General features: G+C 37.2%; 2 protein-coding genes across 2 annotated transcripts; both read right to left on the bottom strand.

Moving 5' to 3' along the window:
* Window positions 1-9,188, bottom strand: cacfd1 (calcium channel flower domain containing 1). Its single transcript, XM_084746604.1, has 5 exons — window positions 8,544-9,188; window positions 3,985-4,057; window positions 2,588-2,713; window positions 2,247-2,354; window positions 1-727 (listed from the first exon to the last, which is right to left on the bottom strand). Exons 1-5 carry the CDS (start codon window positions 8,650-8,652, stop codon window positions 637-639), a joined length of 507 nt encoding a protein of 168 aa, XP_084602730.1. The 5' UTR covers window positions 8,653-9,188; the 3' UTR covers window positions 1-636.
* A 1,106-nt stretch (window positions 9,189-10,294) lies between these two features.
* Window positions 10,295-15,040, bottom strand: ptcd2 (pentatricopeptide repeat domain 2). Its single transcript, XM_084745960.1, has 10 exons — window positions 14,884-15,040; window positions 13,681-13,773; window positions 13,158-13,287; window positions 12,902-13,019; window positions 12,728-12,806; window positions 12,548-12,639; window positions 11,607-11,720; window positions 11,428-11,502; window positions 11,232-11,345; window positions 10,295-10,822 (listed from the first exon to the last, which is right to left on the bottom strand). Exons 1-10 carry the CDS (start codon window positions 15,011-15,013, stop codon window positions 10,607-10,609), a joined length of 1,161 nt encoding a protein of 386 aa, XP_084602086.1. The 5' UTR covers window positions 15,014-15,040; the 3' UTR covers window positions 10,295-10,606.
* Window positions 15,041-20,238: the final 5,198 nt, after the last annotated feature.

Raw genomic sequence — 20,238 nt, 5'->3', positions numbered from 1 at the left:
GAATTAAATCATACATTTTAAAACAATCCTTGGGTATGGCTTCCTTCATGTATGTAGGCATTCCTTTGTCGTGGCCATAACAGTCATGTTCATTTTGACTTATTTTTACCCACTGGACTCTCTAAACAACTCTGAATCACAGCCCCGAAGTCGAACTGAATAACCTGAAGTCAATTATTCACATTTAACAATCACATTAACTTTAGTTTGGATTTCCTGAAAGGCTCTTGGGCTACAAACATGTGTCTCAAATTGTTCCTGCAAAAACAGGGTTTACAACTGACATCAGCAACAAACAACAAAGGGAAACAAATAATAAATACAACTCATGAGACTAAGTAAAAACATAAAAACAAAACTTAAAATCTAAGGTATCGAATCACAAAAAGGGATCCCAGTCACATGCCAGGTACCAAATAATGGACTGAACCCAACATCAATTTGTTTGGGTACCTTTAGGTCAAGACAACAAGAACGCAGCAGTTTGAGTAAATAAATAAACCCAGTACCATTGTGATGTAGTGACGGAAATGGGAGGGAGGAACGGAGCATGGAGGGAGAGGTAGGATGGAAAGAAAAATTCATCCGTAAGAATTAATGAAAAGAGAGGAAGAGGAAGGTGGAAAGGCAGACGCCTCACTCTGGAGCCCCGTTTGTCGTTCCTGTCATCCTCTCCTCATCCCCCTGTTTCTGATGCTGCAGCCTGGCGTAAGTCACGGCGTCTCCCCTGTGAGAGCAAGAGAGAAAAGGAAGAAGGGATGCGAGAGAAGGAGGGTAATAAAAAGTTATGAAGGAGGAGAGGTGGGTCGAAACAAAAGGAAAAGCGGGTATGACAGAAGTAGACGACAGTATTAATTGCGAGGTTATTACATGGCTCACCTTGTCAAAAGTTAATTTGCATGAATAAAGAGGCTCATTAGGGTTGTTAGAACTTTGAAGCATAAAATAAAAATCTGATTATAATGTGGACGACTGCATTTAATATGAGAGCCTGTTTTAATGTGACATTTTAGAAGAGTGTTTTTTATGGGTGAGACATAAAGAGATAGGAGTAATTAAAAAATGTCCAGATCGTGCAGCTTTTACCCAAATAGACACTGAAAATAAATCATATTATATAAAAAAAACGGACAGTTTCTATTATGCATCATAAGTATGGCACAGCGTAAGAGACAAAATTAAGGCTACTGAGAGGCTGGTGGAGGACATGTGCTCGCCGAAGCCTGCTACTGACTTTCCATTGAAGCCAGCAGTAGGAAATGAGAAGACAGAGGTAGGATCTTGTGTGTCTAACCTAGCAACCCACTGGATCTGCTACTGGCTTGGCCAGTCATTAGCTTCCAAAGCTGGTAATTAACATGCTGAGTCTAGCTAGATTAGTTACTGATATGGCACTTTCTTCTTTTGTATTTTATTGTCAGATTGGAGCCGCCCCCCAACTGTAGGCAAACAGGACTCATCTAGATTCTTTCAACTAGTCTATTGTTGCGATTTTCATTTGTTCATAATTTACAAGGATAAGGATAGTATAAAGAGATTTTGGTGTAGTTCCCTCTTGATTAATTGAATGGAATGGGGCTGAAAAGATTAAAAAAATATGAGGATGAGTCAAGCAGGTTCACAGCCTGAGAGAAGAAGCTGTTCTTCAGTCTCATGGTACAATCTGTAACTCCTGCCTGATGGTAGAGAAAATTATTTTTATACTATAATAATAATAATAATAATAATAATAATAATAATAATAATAATAATAATTGGTGAGCATATCTTCACTTTAAAATATATTTAACTGATACTCCTTGTATCCTTAATCAAGACCCTTAACCATTACACTGAAACCTAACATGACAAGGGATGTTCTTGGCAACTAATCTCCCTGTCAATTAAATAGAAATTTTAAACTTAAACTAAAGTTTATTTTGACACAGCCTATAAATCTTATTTTCATTTTCTAGATTGAAATACTGCCAAACCACGCTTGTCTTACGAGATGTCATCATTGTTCCACTTTCCACCTTGCTGGATTACAATATCCGGCCATTAGCACAAAGGGGAAGGTAAAATCTTAGGTTCTCAGTTCCGAGCTCCTGCTTACCATCGGCCAGATCAGTAGCTGGCTTCTGGCGAGGATACAGCCTCTGCCTCCTCCTCAGTAGTAGATAATTTTTTCCCTTGCCCAGCACCATACATAAGAGCTATGATATATTATATCATTACATGTTACCAAGTACTAACAGACATCTTACTTTTTGCCTAAAGATGCAAGGCCGTACAGAACTCCTGTGGCAAAGGCAATGGCGTTTCCAAACAAGGTTGTAAAAGAGAAACTCAAGAATATGGGAAACAGAGCCATCCTGAAAAATTAGCAACAGAAAGGACAGCAAACAAGAGACAAAAGAACAAAAGTCAGTCAAATCATATTAGGTACATGCTGTAGATAAAAGAACCACATTCTCAAAAGTATTTCCAACAGCTTTATGCAATCTTAATAACTATTAGAAATTCATATTCCAAATATTTAAAATTTCATACAGTGAAGTTCAGTCTCCGATGACATAAACCGTGTATGATGCATAGTTGTTCTCACCCACAGTAGAAGAAGGCTTTCTGCCAAGGCTTGAGTTTGTCTGCACGTGCTGCTATTGCATTAGCAAACTCTATGAACTGGCAACAGAATGGGACTTCACACAGGAACAGCACAAAGGCATTCAACCTTGAGACAGGAGAGGACACAAACACAGCAGTGAATCATCTTGTGCACTTCCATCTCAAACACTGTACAGCTCAAATGGTGAAGGTCTGGAGGAATTCAAACGCAGCAGCTGAGTAGAAAAGAGCCATTATGTTGCCTTTGTCAGCATTCAAGGTATTCAAAGTGGGCTGAAGCTCTCACATGTTTACTGTCATGGAAACGGCAAGAAAGCTTCTACTGTGTTGTGTGTTGGCTGCGGTGTGAAGTAGAGCGTGGTGTATTTCACGGAGTTGGCAGTTGAGTGTGCCGAAATGCCACCGAAACGTTCAAAAGTATGGCTACGGCTGAGAAAAATACATGCATAAGATACGAATGGGTTATTTCAGGAAAACTGGGAATATGTGTCCTGTGATAAAGGACCTCACAAAGCTTCCCAGAAACAGCTGAAAGAAAATCAGGGATGCAGCCTTTGTCAGTTATAGGTATTGAAACACAGTACCTATAGATATCAAGGAAGCCAGCTTGCTAAATATTTTTAAAAGAAAACTAAAAACATGTCTCTTCAATTGAGTCAAGACTGTCCTGATCTGTCTGATCTCCTCTTGATAACTACTGTAGTGACTAATATAATATTTGTTCACTTCTATTCACTGACCCTCCCCTAAAGCTGATTCATTTTCTGTCCATCAGCTACTTGATTAATCATTCTAGCTAAAATTGCAGCTGTCAATACAAAAAAAAATGAGAATAAAAGCAAGCCACAGCTGGCCTTCCTATGGTATGTGCTTCAGTCTTCAAATTCTGAGGAAATCAGTGCAGTCTTTGGCTCAACATGTTCATGTCAACAATTTCTCCACACCTCCGTCATTTGAGCAGTAGGTGTGGCCACATGGCTACATGAGACTGCTGCTCGCTGTCAATGGAATGTAATACTGTACACACTGACAGAGGAATGTAAATGAACAGGTAACACAAGCACGTACTGCATGGGATACATATATATCAATTAATGTTTGTATGTGACTTTAAGTTGGTGTTTAGTAAAACTTAACTACATCTGTGTCAGTAAATGTGTCAGTGACACCTTAGCCAAACTGGAGCAGAACAATTTGAGTACTGTTTTGGGTGTTTAAACTCAAATCCTCAAAGCAAAATGAGTGTTTTTTTCAGCACTTTTGCTGTCATTTCTCTTGCATATCAACAGCATATAAAAATGCCTTGGCTTATGGAATGTAAATAAGCTAATTTATGCACGGTACATTAAAATAAGCATAACAGTGTTAATTACTTACACCATCCATACTCCTGCAGCGATGTTTAAAGGGTTCACAGTGACACAGTTCCAGACTCCTGAGATGGCACAGGCTACACGATGTGGACAAGACAAAAGACAAAGCAAAAGGGACATTATTAATAAGATATATGACTGATAATGCCATTATGCAGAAAATATTCGGTCTGACCATTAGCTATCAGCATTTTATTTCAGATGTTTATCTGAGAAGGGAGAATAGATCTTAAAATGATGGATGTGGCTGTTAAGATACTGCCTGTACACTTTAATCACCGTAAGAAAATCAGCAATGCAGAACATATGGGGCATGTACAGTATGTGGATGCAAGTGTGCAGCAAACAGACAGGGAAATGTTTTTCAAGAGCAGCACATCACTGTTGTTTTTAATTTGGTTTCCCATGACACTATGTTTAAAGCAATTTGGAAATATTTGAAAAACACTGGATGATAGAATCTAGCATTCATATCTAGATCTAAAAGCTATTATGAAAAACAGTTAGCCTGAAATTTAATAACTAATATCAAATTTGAAACACTAATTACCACTGTGTCAAAATCAAAGGACACTTTTTCATGTACCAGATAATTTGTTTCAGACAGATTCACTTAATGATATTGCTGAGTATTTTCAATATAGAGCTTTCTTTTAGCTTTTGCCATGGTTATGAAAAGGTTCTATAAATTATTTCACTGAGGTCCACACACACAGAGCCGATGAGTCCTGCTTATGTTCAATGTCTGCCATATGTGTATACTGCAATGTGAGCTCAAGGTATATAATTAACATGCACACGTTCACTGGCAATCAGACCACTGGTGATGTGTTCGGAGGTTGTGAAAAAAAGCTGTGAAAAACGCATGTCAAAGTTCCACGTGTGAATCTTTAGTGGGCTCTGAAATAATGTGTGATATGGTGACATCACACATTGTAAAAGTGTGCCAACTGAAGCAAATAACACAGCAGCAGTAAATGAATCAATGGCTTTAGTCCTAGAAGTAGGCCTGCTTTAAAAAAAAAAAATCCAATTATCAGTTGTATTCACACTAAGATAAAGCAATAAATCACGCGACACATGAGGTGTATCCGCCGCAGTGAATATGGCTTATTTTAAAAATATAACGCAATTGAGGACATGTCAGCTTTTAGGGTCAACTGTTTCAAATTGCCATTGGTCCTTTGTGTGTATGTGTGTGTGTGTGTGTGTGTGTGTGTGTGTGTGTGTGAGTGAGAGAGAGAGACACAATCAGTTATTCTGGCAACAAGAGGCTCAGGTTGAAAATGACTAAAATAATCTTTTTCAAATACAGCATCTGCAGCTAACAAACACACTGTACAAACAGACATTTTGACTTGACAAACACGGGTGTGTCCAATAAGATTAAAAATACCAAATAGGTATGTTAGCGTCATGGCCCTGGTATTGTGCATTATGGCTAACTGACACACCTGCAAGAATACAGCTGCAACTATTTTCTTCAGTGAGTAATCTGATTATTTTATCAGTTAAAAGTCTAAAATTGTGACCGACAGTCTCCCAGAGCCCGAGGTGACGTCTTAACATGGTTTGTTTTTAAAAAACTAAACTAACAATCCAAAACTGTTGAATGTTTCGTTTTATTATATTAGACAGAATTATATTAGGTGTTATAAAAATAGCTACCTTGATCGACTTGCTAAATATAAATGCTGATAAATTTTCTCTGGATCAACTAATAATTTCAGCTATAGAGGAGGGCTATTAATGATTAATCATTAATTGCCATTAGGAATTCAAACGATTAACAATTCATTAAGAGACAATGTATGTTTTGTGTAGCATTTGTCCAGAGCTCACAGGTTTTCCAACAGTTTAGTTTAGTCTGCTTTATTAGTAATGGCAGTAATTGCTCCCCATTTGACACAGTCTTGTTAGTCTTGTTGAGTTAAGGGCAGTCGACAAGAGCATCGGTTTCGTGCAGGAGCTTGAGGGCTCGGCCACACATACTAGAATATATGGGAGTGGCTATCGCCTGCCGACTCAAACGATACGCACACACATTTTTGCAATTGGTGGAAGCTGTGACTCTGCCCCTATTATATTAATTATTAATGATTAATCGTTTAACGTGTTCAACTATCTGTTAAGAAACATGCACAAAATCTACACTGTTCAAAAATAGTCACACCTCATCAGTTATGTAAGTTTTTTTTCTACTTCTGAGAAGGAAATAAAAAAAGGCACCTTAGACATTTCATTTACCAATGTCTAATATTTATAATTTATAATTCTGTAGTATTTATAAGGGACACACTGTTTGATATTCAACCAAAATGCTAAAACATAGTGTGTTTTAAGACTTTTGACTGCCAGTCTTTTCACATATAATTGAGAGTCAACACCATGCAGAAAATTCTGGCTGAACCTTCAGACTGAGGAGAGAGGGAAAATATATTCTAGTCCCCATGTGAACTGCCAGGCCAGACAAGCCCACACAGCCACAAACAGTGTCAGAACTATGTAGCATATCCTGCTCCTTTCGACCATCCAGCCTCCTTAATAATACAGAGCCCATTGAATATGCAGTGCCCCAGGTGGTTAATGTGATACAGGCTCTGTGACTCTGGTGTCACTGTGAAGGAGAGACTGAAAGAGGGCTGCAATGCTGCTGCTGGAAAACTGCAAAGCCAGCAAGCTGTAAAAATCACACCTGTCTCACACTGAGGGAAGCAGTCAATGCACCTGCTGCGGACTGTGTGTGTTCATATCATACGGGTAATTTAGGAATAACAGGCTGTTATGGAGCAAGCCATGCAAACAGGCGGTGGCTGTTGCAGTGAGGGGACAAAGGGCTGTGATGAAGCTTTTGTCTAACCGGGCTCGGCAACTGAAATGAGGTTGTTTGTTTTTTTTTTCAAAACAATAATCTGTTGACTTTATCTCTTTCAACTCTAATTTGTTCTGTGCAATATATCTTCAAGTGCAATATCTGTTGTATGCAACATTTCTCCAATTCTCGAAATACTGCACTACTGGCTGCTTTTTGCTTGTTTTATATTCATATATTTGTATACATTTTGCTCTCTGTGTATATATTTTCTTATCAGAACCAATCGTTTGTACTCTGTGAACATATATACTTTTTCACTCTTATCTATTTAATGTTTTTGTTTTGATAGCCCAGTGATGAACTGGCATCCTGTCCAGGGTGTGCCCCGCCTTTTGCCCAGTATCAGCTGGGATAGGTTCCAGCACTCATGAGCCTTCAGGGATATGTGGTTATAGTTAATTAATGAATATTATGTTGTAGCCTACACTGTATAGTGTCAATATATTTTGTAGCCTTTATTCTTACAGAGGCATCTATAGGCTTCTTCCAAATGACATTTCATTGTAGTTGTACAGTGACCATAAAAGTTATCTAATGCTAATCTAAAACCCTTCTGGTCCTGTCTCAACTCTCATCCTCATGTTATAGCAGAGCTTAAGAGTAGGGCTATTTGATTATCAATAAATCTGCTTATTATTTTCATGATTAATCATTTTTTCTATAAAATGTCAAAAACTTGTAAAACAACAAATGCTCATCACAATTTTCCACCGCCCAAAGTGACATCGTCAAATTGCTTCTTTTGTTAACTAACAGTTCAAAATGTAGAGCATGATTCACTCCCTAATATCATATCATAATAGTATCATCATTTGCCTCAAAAATCCAATATCAGTTAGGCCCTCCTAAAACCCAGAGACTCATTTACATAAATGATTCAGAATAGCCCCAAATTCTTACATTTGAAAAGCTGCATGTTTTTGACATTTTTACTTGAAAAATAACTGAAACTATAAATTGATTATCAAAACAGTTGGCAATACAGCTGCAACTAATGATTATTGTCATAGTCAATTAATCGGACGGTTATTTTCTCAATTAATCTTGTTTCTTGCTTGCCTTTACAATGTTTTAAAGGGTGAAAAAAAAATTGATCAGTGTTTCCAAGGGGATTTGATGTCTTTATAGTTTACTGTCATAGAAGAGTAAATAAACCAAAGAATATTCCCATTTAAGATAAGATAAAATATTCCCTCATAAGTCCCACAACGGGGGAATTTATGGTGTTAAAGCAGCAAAGTGGATAGCAAAAATATAAAGACGCATTAGTGAAAAAAAATATAAAAAATAAAGTATAAAAATGTGAGCAGGAAGAACAATGAATAACATGCAAGAAATATAAAAATAAAAACAGGAGCAATATAAACAGGGGAAATATTAAAATAGGAACAGTACACACAATGTTAGAGACTCAGAAGCTGGAATCATTTTAGAGTGTTTTTCATAAAAAATAAAATAAATGGATAAATGGATCAATCATTACTGCTGTAAGAGTCCACACAAGAAATATTATCAAGTGTGTTGATAAGTCAGTATCTTTACCTGCCTGTCATATTAAAAAACTTCAATTAAATGTTCACTGTCACACTAAATAGGTGTGTTCACTACACATGCAGCTATGGCAGGATTTGGATTTCAATTATTTGCTGATCAAGTGACACGAGAAAAATATTGTGACAACTACTTACATATTCCTCCCAGCACCCCAGCTATTTTGCAGAGCCATCGGTACCACCATGTCATGCCATCATCCTCCGGAGTGGCTTTAGTGGACGCCGCAGTCTCTTCAGAGCTCATTGTGTTGTTTTAGCGCTATTAGCTAAAGCTACACACAGCCAGTATTTACAGATGTCAGCCCGAGACCACCTAAACAATAGCTAAGTTAACTTAGAGCTAGCTAGCTAGTCACCACAAACTAACTGCTAACTCGCTTTTCTTCACGCGACACGGGAGTCCCTATCAGTAAAACCAGCTGTAAATTAAACTTTTAAGTATTTTTCTTATCTTTTCTTCCCTTTGTGGGTTCGTGTTGGGGCCAGCCAGCTGCCTGGTGTTACCCCACAGCTCACCCCGTCAGTTACAACCAGCTAACGGGCTAGCTGATGCTAACCAGCTGCCGCTAGGAGTGTGTATCACGGCTGCATCCGTCATAAACTCTACTGTAAGATTATAAATGAACAAAAACTATCATCAGCTCGCTTTCTACTGCCTTATAACTGCCCACTAATGTTGTCCAGACGGTTTATTTGGGCTCAGGCAGCTGCTCCGTTGTTCTCCTCCCTGTCTGCTCAGCTGCTCCGCCGATGTCACCGGTGCATTGTGGGAGGGATTTGATGTGCGTCATGGTTTGTTTACATGCTGTTCTGATAGCAGATTTTACGATAGTGATGAATATGATAATACGCACATTTGTGATTATCACCGTGTCAGTGGTGGAACAAGTAATCAGATATTTAACTTGAGTAAAAGTTGTAATATCACAGAGTAAAAATACTTTTACAAGTCCTGCATTTAAACTTTCACTGAAGTAAATTTGCATCAATGTGGTGAATTCCCTGATTATTTATATCATATCCAGGGTTAGTAAGGTTACTTTAAAATGTATTCTGATACAGTTACTAATTATCTGTTAAAAATTAAAGTAATGTAACTTGATAACTGTCCATTACTTTTGCCTTAATACCGATATGATGAATTTCTTTAGCCTTATAAAATGTTTTGTGCTTGTTGTAATTTTAACAGTTGTTTGCTCAGCTATTCTGTCCTCTGTCATGTCTACATTAATAGGTGCAATTATGCGCATTTAAATGTACTTCAGTGTAGCTAACATCAGTGGCACTGCACATGGTATTATACAATCCTTTATTTCAAATGTAATTTAAATTTGTGAGTTGGTAAATCCTGTATCTTGTATCCTTGTAATCCCTAGTTACTTTATGAACTGGTGGGAAGAAACACAAGTTGAGTGCCTCAAAATAGTACTTGATCTGACCATGACCTTGTTGTGAGGAGTTTCATGAAGGAACTACTTTCTTTACACCATTTGCTAACTGTATCACTGTACAGAAAGAAGCACACGTCTACTCATGGACAGCTCATGCTCATAACAATGTGGGTTGTAAACATCCCATCAATCAGTAGATGCCCGTTTCCTTCTACATGGTGACACATTTGATGGGTGTCATTAGATACAAGAAAAAAAGTTTCTGGACAGAGACATTGTTGTTGAGTTTTTCAAATGTAGTTTTTGGTGCTTTGAGCACAACAAGCTGAACCACATCTACTTCTATTATATTCAAGAGAAGGCAGACATCTCTACAGCTGACATCTCCAAAACTTTTTTGGATTGAACTGTGAACCAATTCTTTAAAAATGGCAAAACAAACCTGATTTCACCACATCAAAGCAACGCAACAATCTTTTGTTTTTCAATATTAAATATCTGAATCATCTTTAATCACTCATTCACACTTCTATATACAACACATTCTTCCCAAATCACTCTGTACATAACAATAATTTTCTGTCAGCAGCTTTCTTTTGAAGAGTCTGATGCACAAACATGAACCGTGACCTTTCTGGGTGGGGATGACAAAAAAAGGGACAAAAGTCCAATCTGGAGCGGGATGACTGTGTCTGTGTTTGAGGAGAGGTAGATAAAGCAATTGTGACAAAGTCAACTCCAGCCACAGAGAGTGTTTTCTGACTGGCTATCAGACCCTTTAATTAAAGGGACAGGAGGCAGCGTCTCTCACTCTGACAGCAGAGTGGACTGTAGTGGCTTCAGGGTCCTTCGGCTGGTCTTCCTCTCCTCCATTATTGGTTTCCTCTTCGCCGTGGGTGTGTGGCAGAGCATATCTTCGAGGGTCTGCTGGGTCACCTGATCAGCTTGCTCGAGCTGAGTCACTATCTGCTCCACTTTTATCATGTGCGGTCGGCCTTCACTCCTCAAGCGCAGAATATCCACCTGAAACAGGTCGCAAGAGGCCAGTGAGTCAGCTCTCTGTGCCTAATTTTAACTATTTTAAGACATATTTCCACACAGTAATTCTGACAAACAGTCTCAGAAAACAATACCTCAAAAGTTTGTTTTTAAAGTTAAGTTGGCCATTATTTTTTTTCACAGAAAATGGTATGGAAATGTATGTATGTTCTTCCCCAGAATGAAGGTTCTAATATAAACTGGAAATTGTTTAAACATTTGATTACTGCATTCTTAGCTAACCTGTCAGATTTAGTTATTAGTAGTGCCCTGATTATCAATTAGTACCTCATGCAAACCCACTTCAAATCATCCAAATTATGCTTTTAATAATTTATAACTTAATTTAAGTAGCATCTGTGTCATAGATGAAATAGTCAGTTGTTTCACTTACCACTTCCTGAGAAAATTCAGGCTTTCTCACAAAAGAGGGGCTTTTAGGCAACATGGCTGAAGACAGGATGGAAATGGCATCTGTCACTGCTCCCGACACAGCTAGTATTACCACCTAAAATACAATAAAAAAATATTATTCACTGAATAACAGAGCAAGAAATGATATATACTAGAGTTACATGATGCACCCTTACCTTCAAATTTTGGCATAATCTGCTGTCAGTGCTCATTATTTGTGAATATAATGACTTTGCCTTTTCAATATCATTCTGAAACAAAAAAGAAAAATGAAAACAGATCAGTGATGTTATTTTAATGTTTTCTACATCTTTCTGGATGAGTGAAAGGAGCAGAAGGAGACGATATAACTCACCTGTCGAAGTGCTAATGCTACAGCGAAGCAGTAAGCATGTCTGGGGATGAAGTGGCCTTTGGTCTGTCCCTCATCTATCAGAGCAGTGCAGATCCTGTGGGACTCTGGGGTGTTCTGACCAACATAAAACACAACATTAACTTTTCACAGTTAATATTCTTACATCTTAAAGGGATAATTTGTATCATTTGAAATGAGGAGGTATGAGGCACTTATCCATAGTGTGCTACCTACAGGGTCAGCAACAAAACATTTTAGACACTTCCAAACAAATATCAGTTAAAGTGTATGCTGTATTTTTAATATTTTCATCACCTTACTTTGTCATCAGAAACCCTTTTCTGGCAAGAAACCATTATATGAGCCAAACATCGCTCTCCCCAAACCAACTCCTTTGGCAAAATCAGTAATTTTACCTCACAGAACATGGGAGTAGTTTGTCTATGGCTGCTTCAATCTGTTACTTATTTTGTGTGATTCCAGTGAATCCGAAGTAAACTATTTAAATCCTGAACTCACAGAATGACAAACAAATTATTCAATCAAGGCAGCGGTACACCAGCAACTCCCATGTTCTGGGATGTACAATTACTGCTTCCGCCTTCGGAGTCTGGTTTAGCAAGACGGTTTCCTGTTAGAAGAGGCGGTCTGATGGCAAAGTAAAGCAGTGAAAACATTCCAAATATAGTTTACAGTAGTGTACACAATAAACTGATTTGTTTTTTTTTAGATGGGTCATTTTTAAGGGACTACAATACGTTTAGTTGCTGATCCTGCCCACAGCTTAGCTTCTGTGCTGGTACTCCTCTCTGCTTCTCCAAATCGGGGGTGTGTCTACCACCATCTCCTTATATTCTGACTATGGATAAGTACTTCTTACCACCCCACTTCAAATAATCTAAACTATCACTTTAAAACATTAACTCTAATTTCAGTGTTACCAGTTTATAGCAGGTGCCAAATGCCAGTGTCAGTGTGTCTTTGTTGAACGTTACACCTTGGTTCCTCATGGTTCTTAGCACCTCCAGGGCACCTGCAATAGCCAAAGTTTGGAATATCACACACACGCGGTAATAATTTCAGAAAAAATAAAAACACTGGAGGGTTGATCTGTCCCTTACTTTCATAAGAGCCTTTTGTAAATAACATGTCTATGGCGATGTTAAAGGATGTTGCGTCGTTGAAAAATCCTCTCATATTCTGTTCGGACAAGTGAGAGGAAACATTATTAGTCCAAGTCCACTCTTGTTTCAGGCCTGTCTTGTTTTAGGGTCAATTTGATTTGACTGATTTACCTTATCTGTAAGCGTAGCAGCAGCCAAGTCCTCCAGACCCAGCTCATAGCACAGTCGCATGAAGAGAGGACCAAACTTGAAGTCTCCATACACCAAGTTCCTGTTCTCTGCATGATACCTTGTGAGTGCAAATTAAAGGATTATTAGAATCTCATTTGCTTCTTTCTGATGTTTGTGAAAGACAAAGCAGAACAGAGGATAAGAAAGGTAAGTGTATTTATGCTTTACAAAACTGTTGATAAAGGATGTACTTTACCTATAAATGGCATCTCTGGCTACCACCATGTCATCTGCAGACTGGCACAAGTGAAGAAGAAGCTTCAGCTCGTCTCTCAGTATCAGCTCATTCTTTTGCATCTTCTGACTGAAGAGCTCAATATAATTTCCTGTAAAATGAGGTGAAAATGTGAGCTCTTGTTTATAATAACAACACATCATAATCAGAATAATTAACTTAAATTATAGAGCATGTTTCTAAATCCATGTTACAATGTGCTTTACAAAAGGCAACAACTTCATAACTAGCAGATCGTAAAAACAATTTCCAGAGAAATAAATAAAACTTTCAAAAGGACAGTCAATAAAATATAATAGAACAGGTAAAACCAGCAAAAAGGGACTGTCAGTAAAATCAAAGCAATTATATCTATACAAACCAGTGACATCAAATTAAAAAAAACAGCCAGGGACAGTCAGTGAAATCAAAGCGTTTAAAGCAATGTAATATAATAACATAACAATATAAAACCAAAACGTAAAACTGCAGACAACTACTTTACCTTTCGATCCACTGACAAGGTGAGCCACAGCCAGCTTCCTCTGCTGGAAGTTCTGTAGTTTGATAACATCTTCTGACAACAAATGCCTCTTTGCTGCAGAGGAAACAGTTTTACAGAATCAGTATCAGCTTTATAGGCAGTGTGTGTACACATACAAGGAATTTGACTCTGGTTTTTCATTGTTCCCAATGTACGAGAACAGAGTGGACATTACAGTTAAAAGTATGAACAACAAAGTTAAACAAATGCAGGTGAAAACTAGACAGGTCAGTTATATACACAAGGGTGTGGATTTTGGATATATACATAATATGTGTATATATAAGAAGCTCCAGTAACTTACAACACGAAAAACACAAAAAATATGTGACAAAACAGCATTATAATGTACTGTAGAACTGCAGAGATGCCCTGGCTGACAAATCTTGCTCTTCAAAGGTTAGAAAACATGTTTGTTTGGTGATGCAAAAAGCATCATTCCCACTAATCATTCCTCATATCACAATATTTGTCAAAATAATAGCAGTATGGTGTTTTTAGCATACAGTGTAGCCCTAATAGACTGCATTTAAACTAGGGCTGCACAATATGACAAAAGATCATATTGCAATTATTTTGACAGATAGTATGATTTCTATATGACTCATGATTAGTTCAAATTATTATTTTTGCATCACAAATTTCATTTTCATTAATTCATTTAAACTCTAAAGTCGAAGTAAATAAAAATCCATCTGTAATGGATGTTTATCAAATGTAAAATAACTATAAAAATACAGTTGCGTTCTATGGAATAAATAGGAATATTATCATTTAAAGTCAGTTATTACCTCCGGACAAACAACCACCATACATGAACAAAAATCAACTTTTAAGAAAGAAACTGAGAGGAGCTTACTCCCTTGAGAAACCCTTATGTGAGCAATTTAGCATAGCCGGGTGGCTTATACTTATGATATTTAAAACTCAAAAACAGAAAGGACAACATACAGTGACTGCAAACCCTGCAAGTAAAAAACACAGGTGAACCGACTTTTGGTGCACTAGTGTGAGACGTTAAAGCAGCGGTCAGTTACTGTACAGTACCTTTGTACACATGTGGGTTAGTTATTTACAAGATGCTAATGTAGCTTCTCTGTCAGTAAACCAGTCAGTTTTAATGGTCAGTCGTGTATCAGACATGAGGAATTGTGTTCGTCTCACCTCCTATACATCCTTCAATCCAGCCCGGCTGTAAAACACCACAAAATACCCCTTTAGAGGGCTCTCGTACTAACAACCGACAACATTTACCGAGCCTAGCCAGCGCCATACTGTCCACTGACTGTACCATGGACACGAAAACAAAGGGGAGGACACTGCAGTTGTTATACTTATAAAGTACAAATTGCTGCCTGGTATTACAAACTATATTTTGAAATACATTGATACCCAATAACTAGTTTAATTCGAGTTGAACATTATGTGTAGCTATCTGTTTTAAAGTTGCACTATACGCTATACAGTTGGTAGAATCCAATATGGCGGCGCCCTCTAATCCGGCAAGAGACGCAGGAGTGAAGTAAAGAACAGAATCAGAACTAGAATCAGATTCGCTTTATTCGCCAAATGTACAAAGTACACAGGAATTTGACTTGGTGATGCAGTGCAATGAGACAAGAGAAATGTATTTAAATAGACTAACTTACAAGGTTAAAAAGTTAAAGTTTAATACAAGAATTATGTACAAATAAGAATATTATATACAAATAAGAATAATAAAGAATAAGAATATGGCACAAACATACGAAAAAGATAGTAAAGTGCAGTATTAATTTAGAAAAAGAAATAACAAGAGAAATAAGTATGTTACACATTATAAATGGTATTATGGGATGCTGTATATACAGGTGGGAATAGTAACGACTCAATAAATTCGACATCATTAATGTCATTGTCATTTATTTCCACTGTGTCACACGAAGCCCTGTTCATTATGGGAAGCCATTTTAGTCAAAATTAAATACATAAATATGGCTTAGAATGAAATAAATAAATGAATAATTGAACAAATAAATAATAAACACAGGTACTTTTATTTAATAAATTCACATTTAATTATTTCAGGGGGCTTTCATTTTTTAACACCACATTTATTTATTTCCCTGTCAATCAAGATGTTCCTAGATTTGTACTTGAATTTAGTCTTAAGATAAATTCTGATTTTCCAGTGTGTATAAGTTGGATTTAGAAAAGATATTGAGCATAAAGAAATCCCTTGGCTTTGAAATCAAACGCTAAATTTAATTCCGTAGTTCATTTTTGTGCTGTTTGTCAGTTGTTTTTTTTTTTTTTTCAAATTGTGTTACTGACCATAACAGTTAAAAATGTTGTTCATATTTTTAACCTGCAGATGGCGCTGTTGAACTGCACTTTAAACATGTCTGATGCGGTTGCTGCTGTCAAGATGTGTGGCATACAAGATACAGTATGATATGTGTCATAATGATGTGTATAATAAATGTGTGGGACACAAACAGTGCACTTGTGGAATTTTTGTTGTGTTCGCTGTCACTGTAATAAATTTAGCTTTAATATACAACATGCTATTAGTTTAGCTTAGTGATATAAATTAATTTTACACTTTTTAAATTAAGAATCACAGTTCAGTTAAAACAGTTCAATTTCTGATATAATAATAATTATAATTCTGATATATATATATATATTTTCAGGTCATATAGGCTTCAAAGTTGTAAATTAAGTATAGGGAGGAATATTCATATCTACCCTCATATGTACTTTTCTATAACATGTATATACTTATGTAAAAGTCCCCAGAGTCTACTCTGAACTTGCTAAAACTGCTTTTTTTTTTTTTTTTTAACATATGCACCTTGGGCTTCGAGTAATTAATTCAAACACCATGTCTAAAATGTGTTTAATGTCACTGTTTTAAAATGCCACTATTTCTTCTTTATGCCCTCTTTGAACTGTTTATGTATCTAAATGTGATGTGCTGGATAGTTCTCTCATGTAAAACAGATCATGTACCTCAAGAGCATCCCTACTTAAATAAAGGTTAAATACATTTAAAAAATATAGTAATAATAACAGTAATAATGCAATTTATCTAATGACACTTTTCATTAAACTCAAGTTCACTTTACATCATAAAAGGTCAGTAATACAACATAAATTTAACGACAGAGCACTAGTAATAAAACATCAGTACAATCAACAATAAAACATGCAATTTGAACTTATACACTTTTGTGTAAAAAGAAGCGATGGTCAATGTTCGCCGAACTGTTCAGAATTGCGTACGCAGTGATTACTTTTGGTCCAAATGTTATGTTGGAACAAAGTAATGTACAAGTAGGCCTGTCATTTCATTTAAACCTCCACTCTACTTCAGCATAGGAGGCATCGGTGAGCATCAATCCGTGCCACCAGTTAATTTAGTCATCGACCTATACAGTATTACATAACTGAGGAGTTGCATACTTACACAGGAATTCTGCTGCTTTCTTTGCCAATGTCATGTTGTGGTCACACATTTGAAATTAGACTCTATATTGAAATACTTTCTAGAAATGGCTAGATATTTTTTTATTGTGTCAGAGCTCTGATGGTAATATACTGTAGGTCTGTACACAAATTATTATAGAATCTAATCATAGAATCTAATATAATAAATAATGGTAAAATGTGATTTTTCCACAGCAGGCGGTGGGTAGAATTCTGTGCAAACTTAACCTGCAGCCATTTTGAGAAGTGAGTCGAGTTTAAGTTGTAAAAAAAATCATTACAATGATTAAGGTGTTTCTTAAATTAACTCCTAAGATAGACTATCTCACACAGAGAAAATAGGGCTTGGCCAGGGAGGATCCCCGCTGTTGCCTTGGCAACAAGATCTCAGCCCATCCAGCTGAGATTGCTCACTCAGCCAATGAGACGCAGGGCCTTGGATAATTTATGGTATCCTGCAAGGTGCGTGTGTCTCTGTGGGCTTCTCTCTGCCTCTCTGCACATGTATGTGTTTTCATGGATGTGAAAACAGGTTTCCCAACATATAACTCATCTCCAGCTACAGGTTGAGGGTCCAGGGCGGCGGCAGCTCTTGCTAAGTTGCTCAAATAATGCAATAATCAACAGGGAAATATCGTGCCGTTTGTAGGGAGGGTCTATTTTAGTACTCAGACTTTGATTTCACAAACAGCCAGGTTCGGTAGCTCTTACATCTTCTTTGATTTATCCCTGTGTGCACCTCCCTTTGGTTTTGGAAAGTGCCCGGGGTGTCCCATCATCATTAATAAATGTCCCCGCTGAAACAGTTTTGGCACAGAAAAAAAAAACACACAGCTGGTACTGATTAGTGTGTCAGACTGTGTGTCACAGTTGTAAAGTCTCTGTCCTTGAAAGACAACTAAATAGTTTCACTTCCATCTATAGAGAGACATTTGATGTAGATACGTGTCCATTCACTCAGTGACTTTGTACTAAATCATACATGCCTCTGTGGCTGCGTGTTTGGTTTGGATAAATAGCAGGGATGCTTTCTCATTTACATAACTTGTGTAATGATATAACAGGCCTAATCAAATGCTATGCACTGTAAAAACAGTTAATTTGTTTTAACTGAAAAAAGTCTGCTTTAAAATGCTGCGTTAAAAAATTTACTTTGACTGAATTTGAAAAAACAAGTTTAAGTAATTTTGTAATGATTCAAAACAAACCTTTTTTGTGAAATAAACTTGATATTAATTCACTTGCACTTGGGAAAACAAGATAATAACTGACGGACATTATAGACAATAAGAATAACTACACAGAAACCAATCTTCTAACGTACCTTGAATAAGTAAAACTTATATATGAAGTTAATGAGAAAAGATCCGTTAATACAACTAAATTCTTGCACAATTTTTTTTACAGTGTATGGAATATGGAGATTTTTTTTCCACTTACTGGTGTGCAGTATTTTTAATGAAACAGCTCTGAGAAACTGGCTCACAAGCTTCGAGAGACATCAGACGTGCGGACTCATGGTCTCCCACTGTACATTAAAAGGATGTTGAATCGTGGAGACATGTCCTCTTATCCTGCTCCGCTCTGCTGTTGCTCTCTCAGTCAATCTCCCTGCAGGCGTCTGAAGAGGTCATTCAGTTCGTCGCACACTGAAGAGCTAAATATGCTCTCTGATGTTATTTTTCTCATCCTCTTCTGACATGTTTCCTGTTCTGGACACATTTATATATTTTTCTATCTGTTAATTTGTTTTAAGTTGCACTATGTTTTATTCATTTGGTATATTTTTTTCATCATCTTTCCGTAGCATTTGAGGCAGTAATGGTGGCTCAGTGCTGCTGCATCACAGCATGGGTTCAAGCTAGTGCTGACTGTAGCCAGTTCAAAAGCTCTGGCAATAAAAGAATATGCATGTTAGACATTTATGTATGTGATATTCCTATTACTGAGACAAGGCGAGGATGAAATGCATCTGCACGAAATCAATCAATCCACTAGTTATCAAGCCATGTCACTAAAAGCCAAACATGTTCATCAGCTGCTGGCATTAACTTAAAGAAGAATGAAAGAATGAATTTGATGATAAATATGTAACACTGCACTGCAGTCATTACGTACATTAAAATCACAAAGGATGCAGACACAATAAACCGCGCTGTAAATACTAACATCAACTGAGTTCACCTAACTCAGTTTTTATCAATTTGTTATTAACGCTCATTTTAAATAAGTCACTTCTACTTCGAGGTCAAAAAAGCTGCCAAACTCAGTGTGCTTGAGTTGGGTTCATTTAAACAAACGTAAACGTTTTTGCTCATTAGGCTATTGAAAAGGGATGATGCCCACTTCTACCGCTACTTCTCTTAAAGTAGCTATGAATGTCAGTAGTATGCATCATCTGGGCACTATGAATATCTGCACAAAATGTTATGTCAATCCAATAGTTGTTGAGATATTTCATTCTGGACCAAAGTGGTGGAGCAGCAGACCAACTAACATTGCCATCCCTAGAGTCATGCTGCTAGCATGGCTTAAACATTCAAATAATTTCCATCCGTAGACTTCACACAACGAAATCTAATAAACAAAGTCTGGCAGATAACTTTACTTGCAGTGGAGAACCATGTCAAAACGCGTAGCTTTGTTACACTTCTTCAGACTGAAACAGGAAAGCTGAGCCTCTGGCCTCTGTTCCCACTGCATCTCTCTGAGGGAACATAAATCCCACACATCCATCTCTTCTCTGCTCTCAGGGAAACTTATCACCAAGGAGGCTAAAAGAAATGACTTCCCTCCTGGGCCACATTGTCACTAGTAGCACATTAACTTGGCAGCCTGTTCTCCATCATCGTAAGAGAGGAGTTTGTAATTATGAATGTCTGCTAATTAAGAGCCATAGGCCACGTAGTGTTTGTATATGGATGATGCGTGTGATTCAGGTTTAACTGAGATAGGTGAGTCCACTAATGAGTGTGCAAAGCAAACACAAGTGCTGCAATTGACTCAATGACCACTTAACACATTTTAATGAAGTACTTGATGAAAAAT

The sequence above is a fragment of the Lutjanus erythropterus genome, chromosome 20 (assembly GCF_056507025.1).
Source record: "Lutjanus erythropterus isolate fLutEry1 chromosome 20, fLutEry1.hap2, whole genome shotgun sequence".
Classification (NCBI taxonomy): Eukaryota; Metazoa; Chordata; class Actinopteri; order Lutjaniformes; family Lutjanidae; genus Lutjanus; species Lutjanus erythropterus.
This window is presented reverse-complemented; position numbering and strand designations above follow the sequence as displayed.

What these genes read in the sequence shown, in the direction of transcription:
- cacfd1 (XM_084746604.1), bottom strand. Translation starts at nt 8,652, where the DNA reads ATGAGCTCTGAAGAGACTGCGGCGTCCACTAAAGCCACTCCGGAGGAT. An exon ending in TGGGGTGCTGGGAGGAATAT is followed by an intron (nt 4,058 to 8,543) that starts GTAAGTAGTTGT and finishes CACATCGTGTAG; the next exon opens with CCTGTGCCATCTCAGGAGTC. An exon ending in GCTGCAGGAGTATGGATGGT is followed by an intron (nt 2,714 to 3,984) that starts GTAAGTAATTAA and finishes TCCTGTCTCAAG; the next exon opens with GTTGAATGCCTTTGTGCTGT.
- ptcd2 (XM_084745960.1), bottom strand. Translation starts at nt 15,013, where the DNA reads ATGGTACAGTCAGTGGACAGTATGGCGCTGGCTAGGCTCGGTAAATGT. An exon ending in TTGGCACCTGCTATAAACTG is followed by an intron (nt 11,721 to 12,547) that starts GTAACACTGAAA and finishes TATGTTGGTCAG; the next exon opens with AACACCCCAGAGTCCCACAG. An exon ending in GATTATGCCAAAATTTGAAG is followed by an intron (nt 11,346 to 11,427) that starts GTAAGGGTGCAT and finishes ATTGTATTTTAG; the next exon opens with GTGGTAATACTAGCTGTGTC.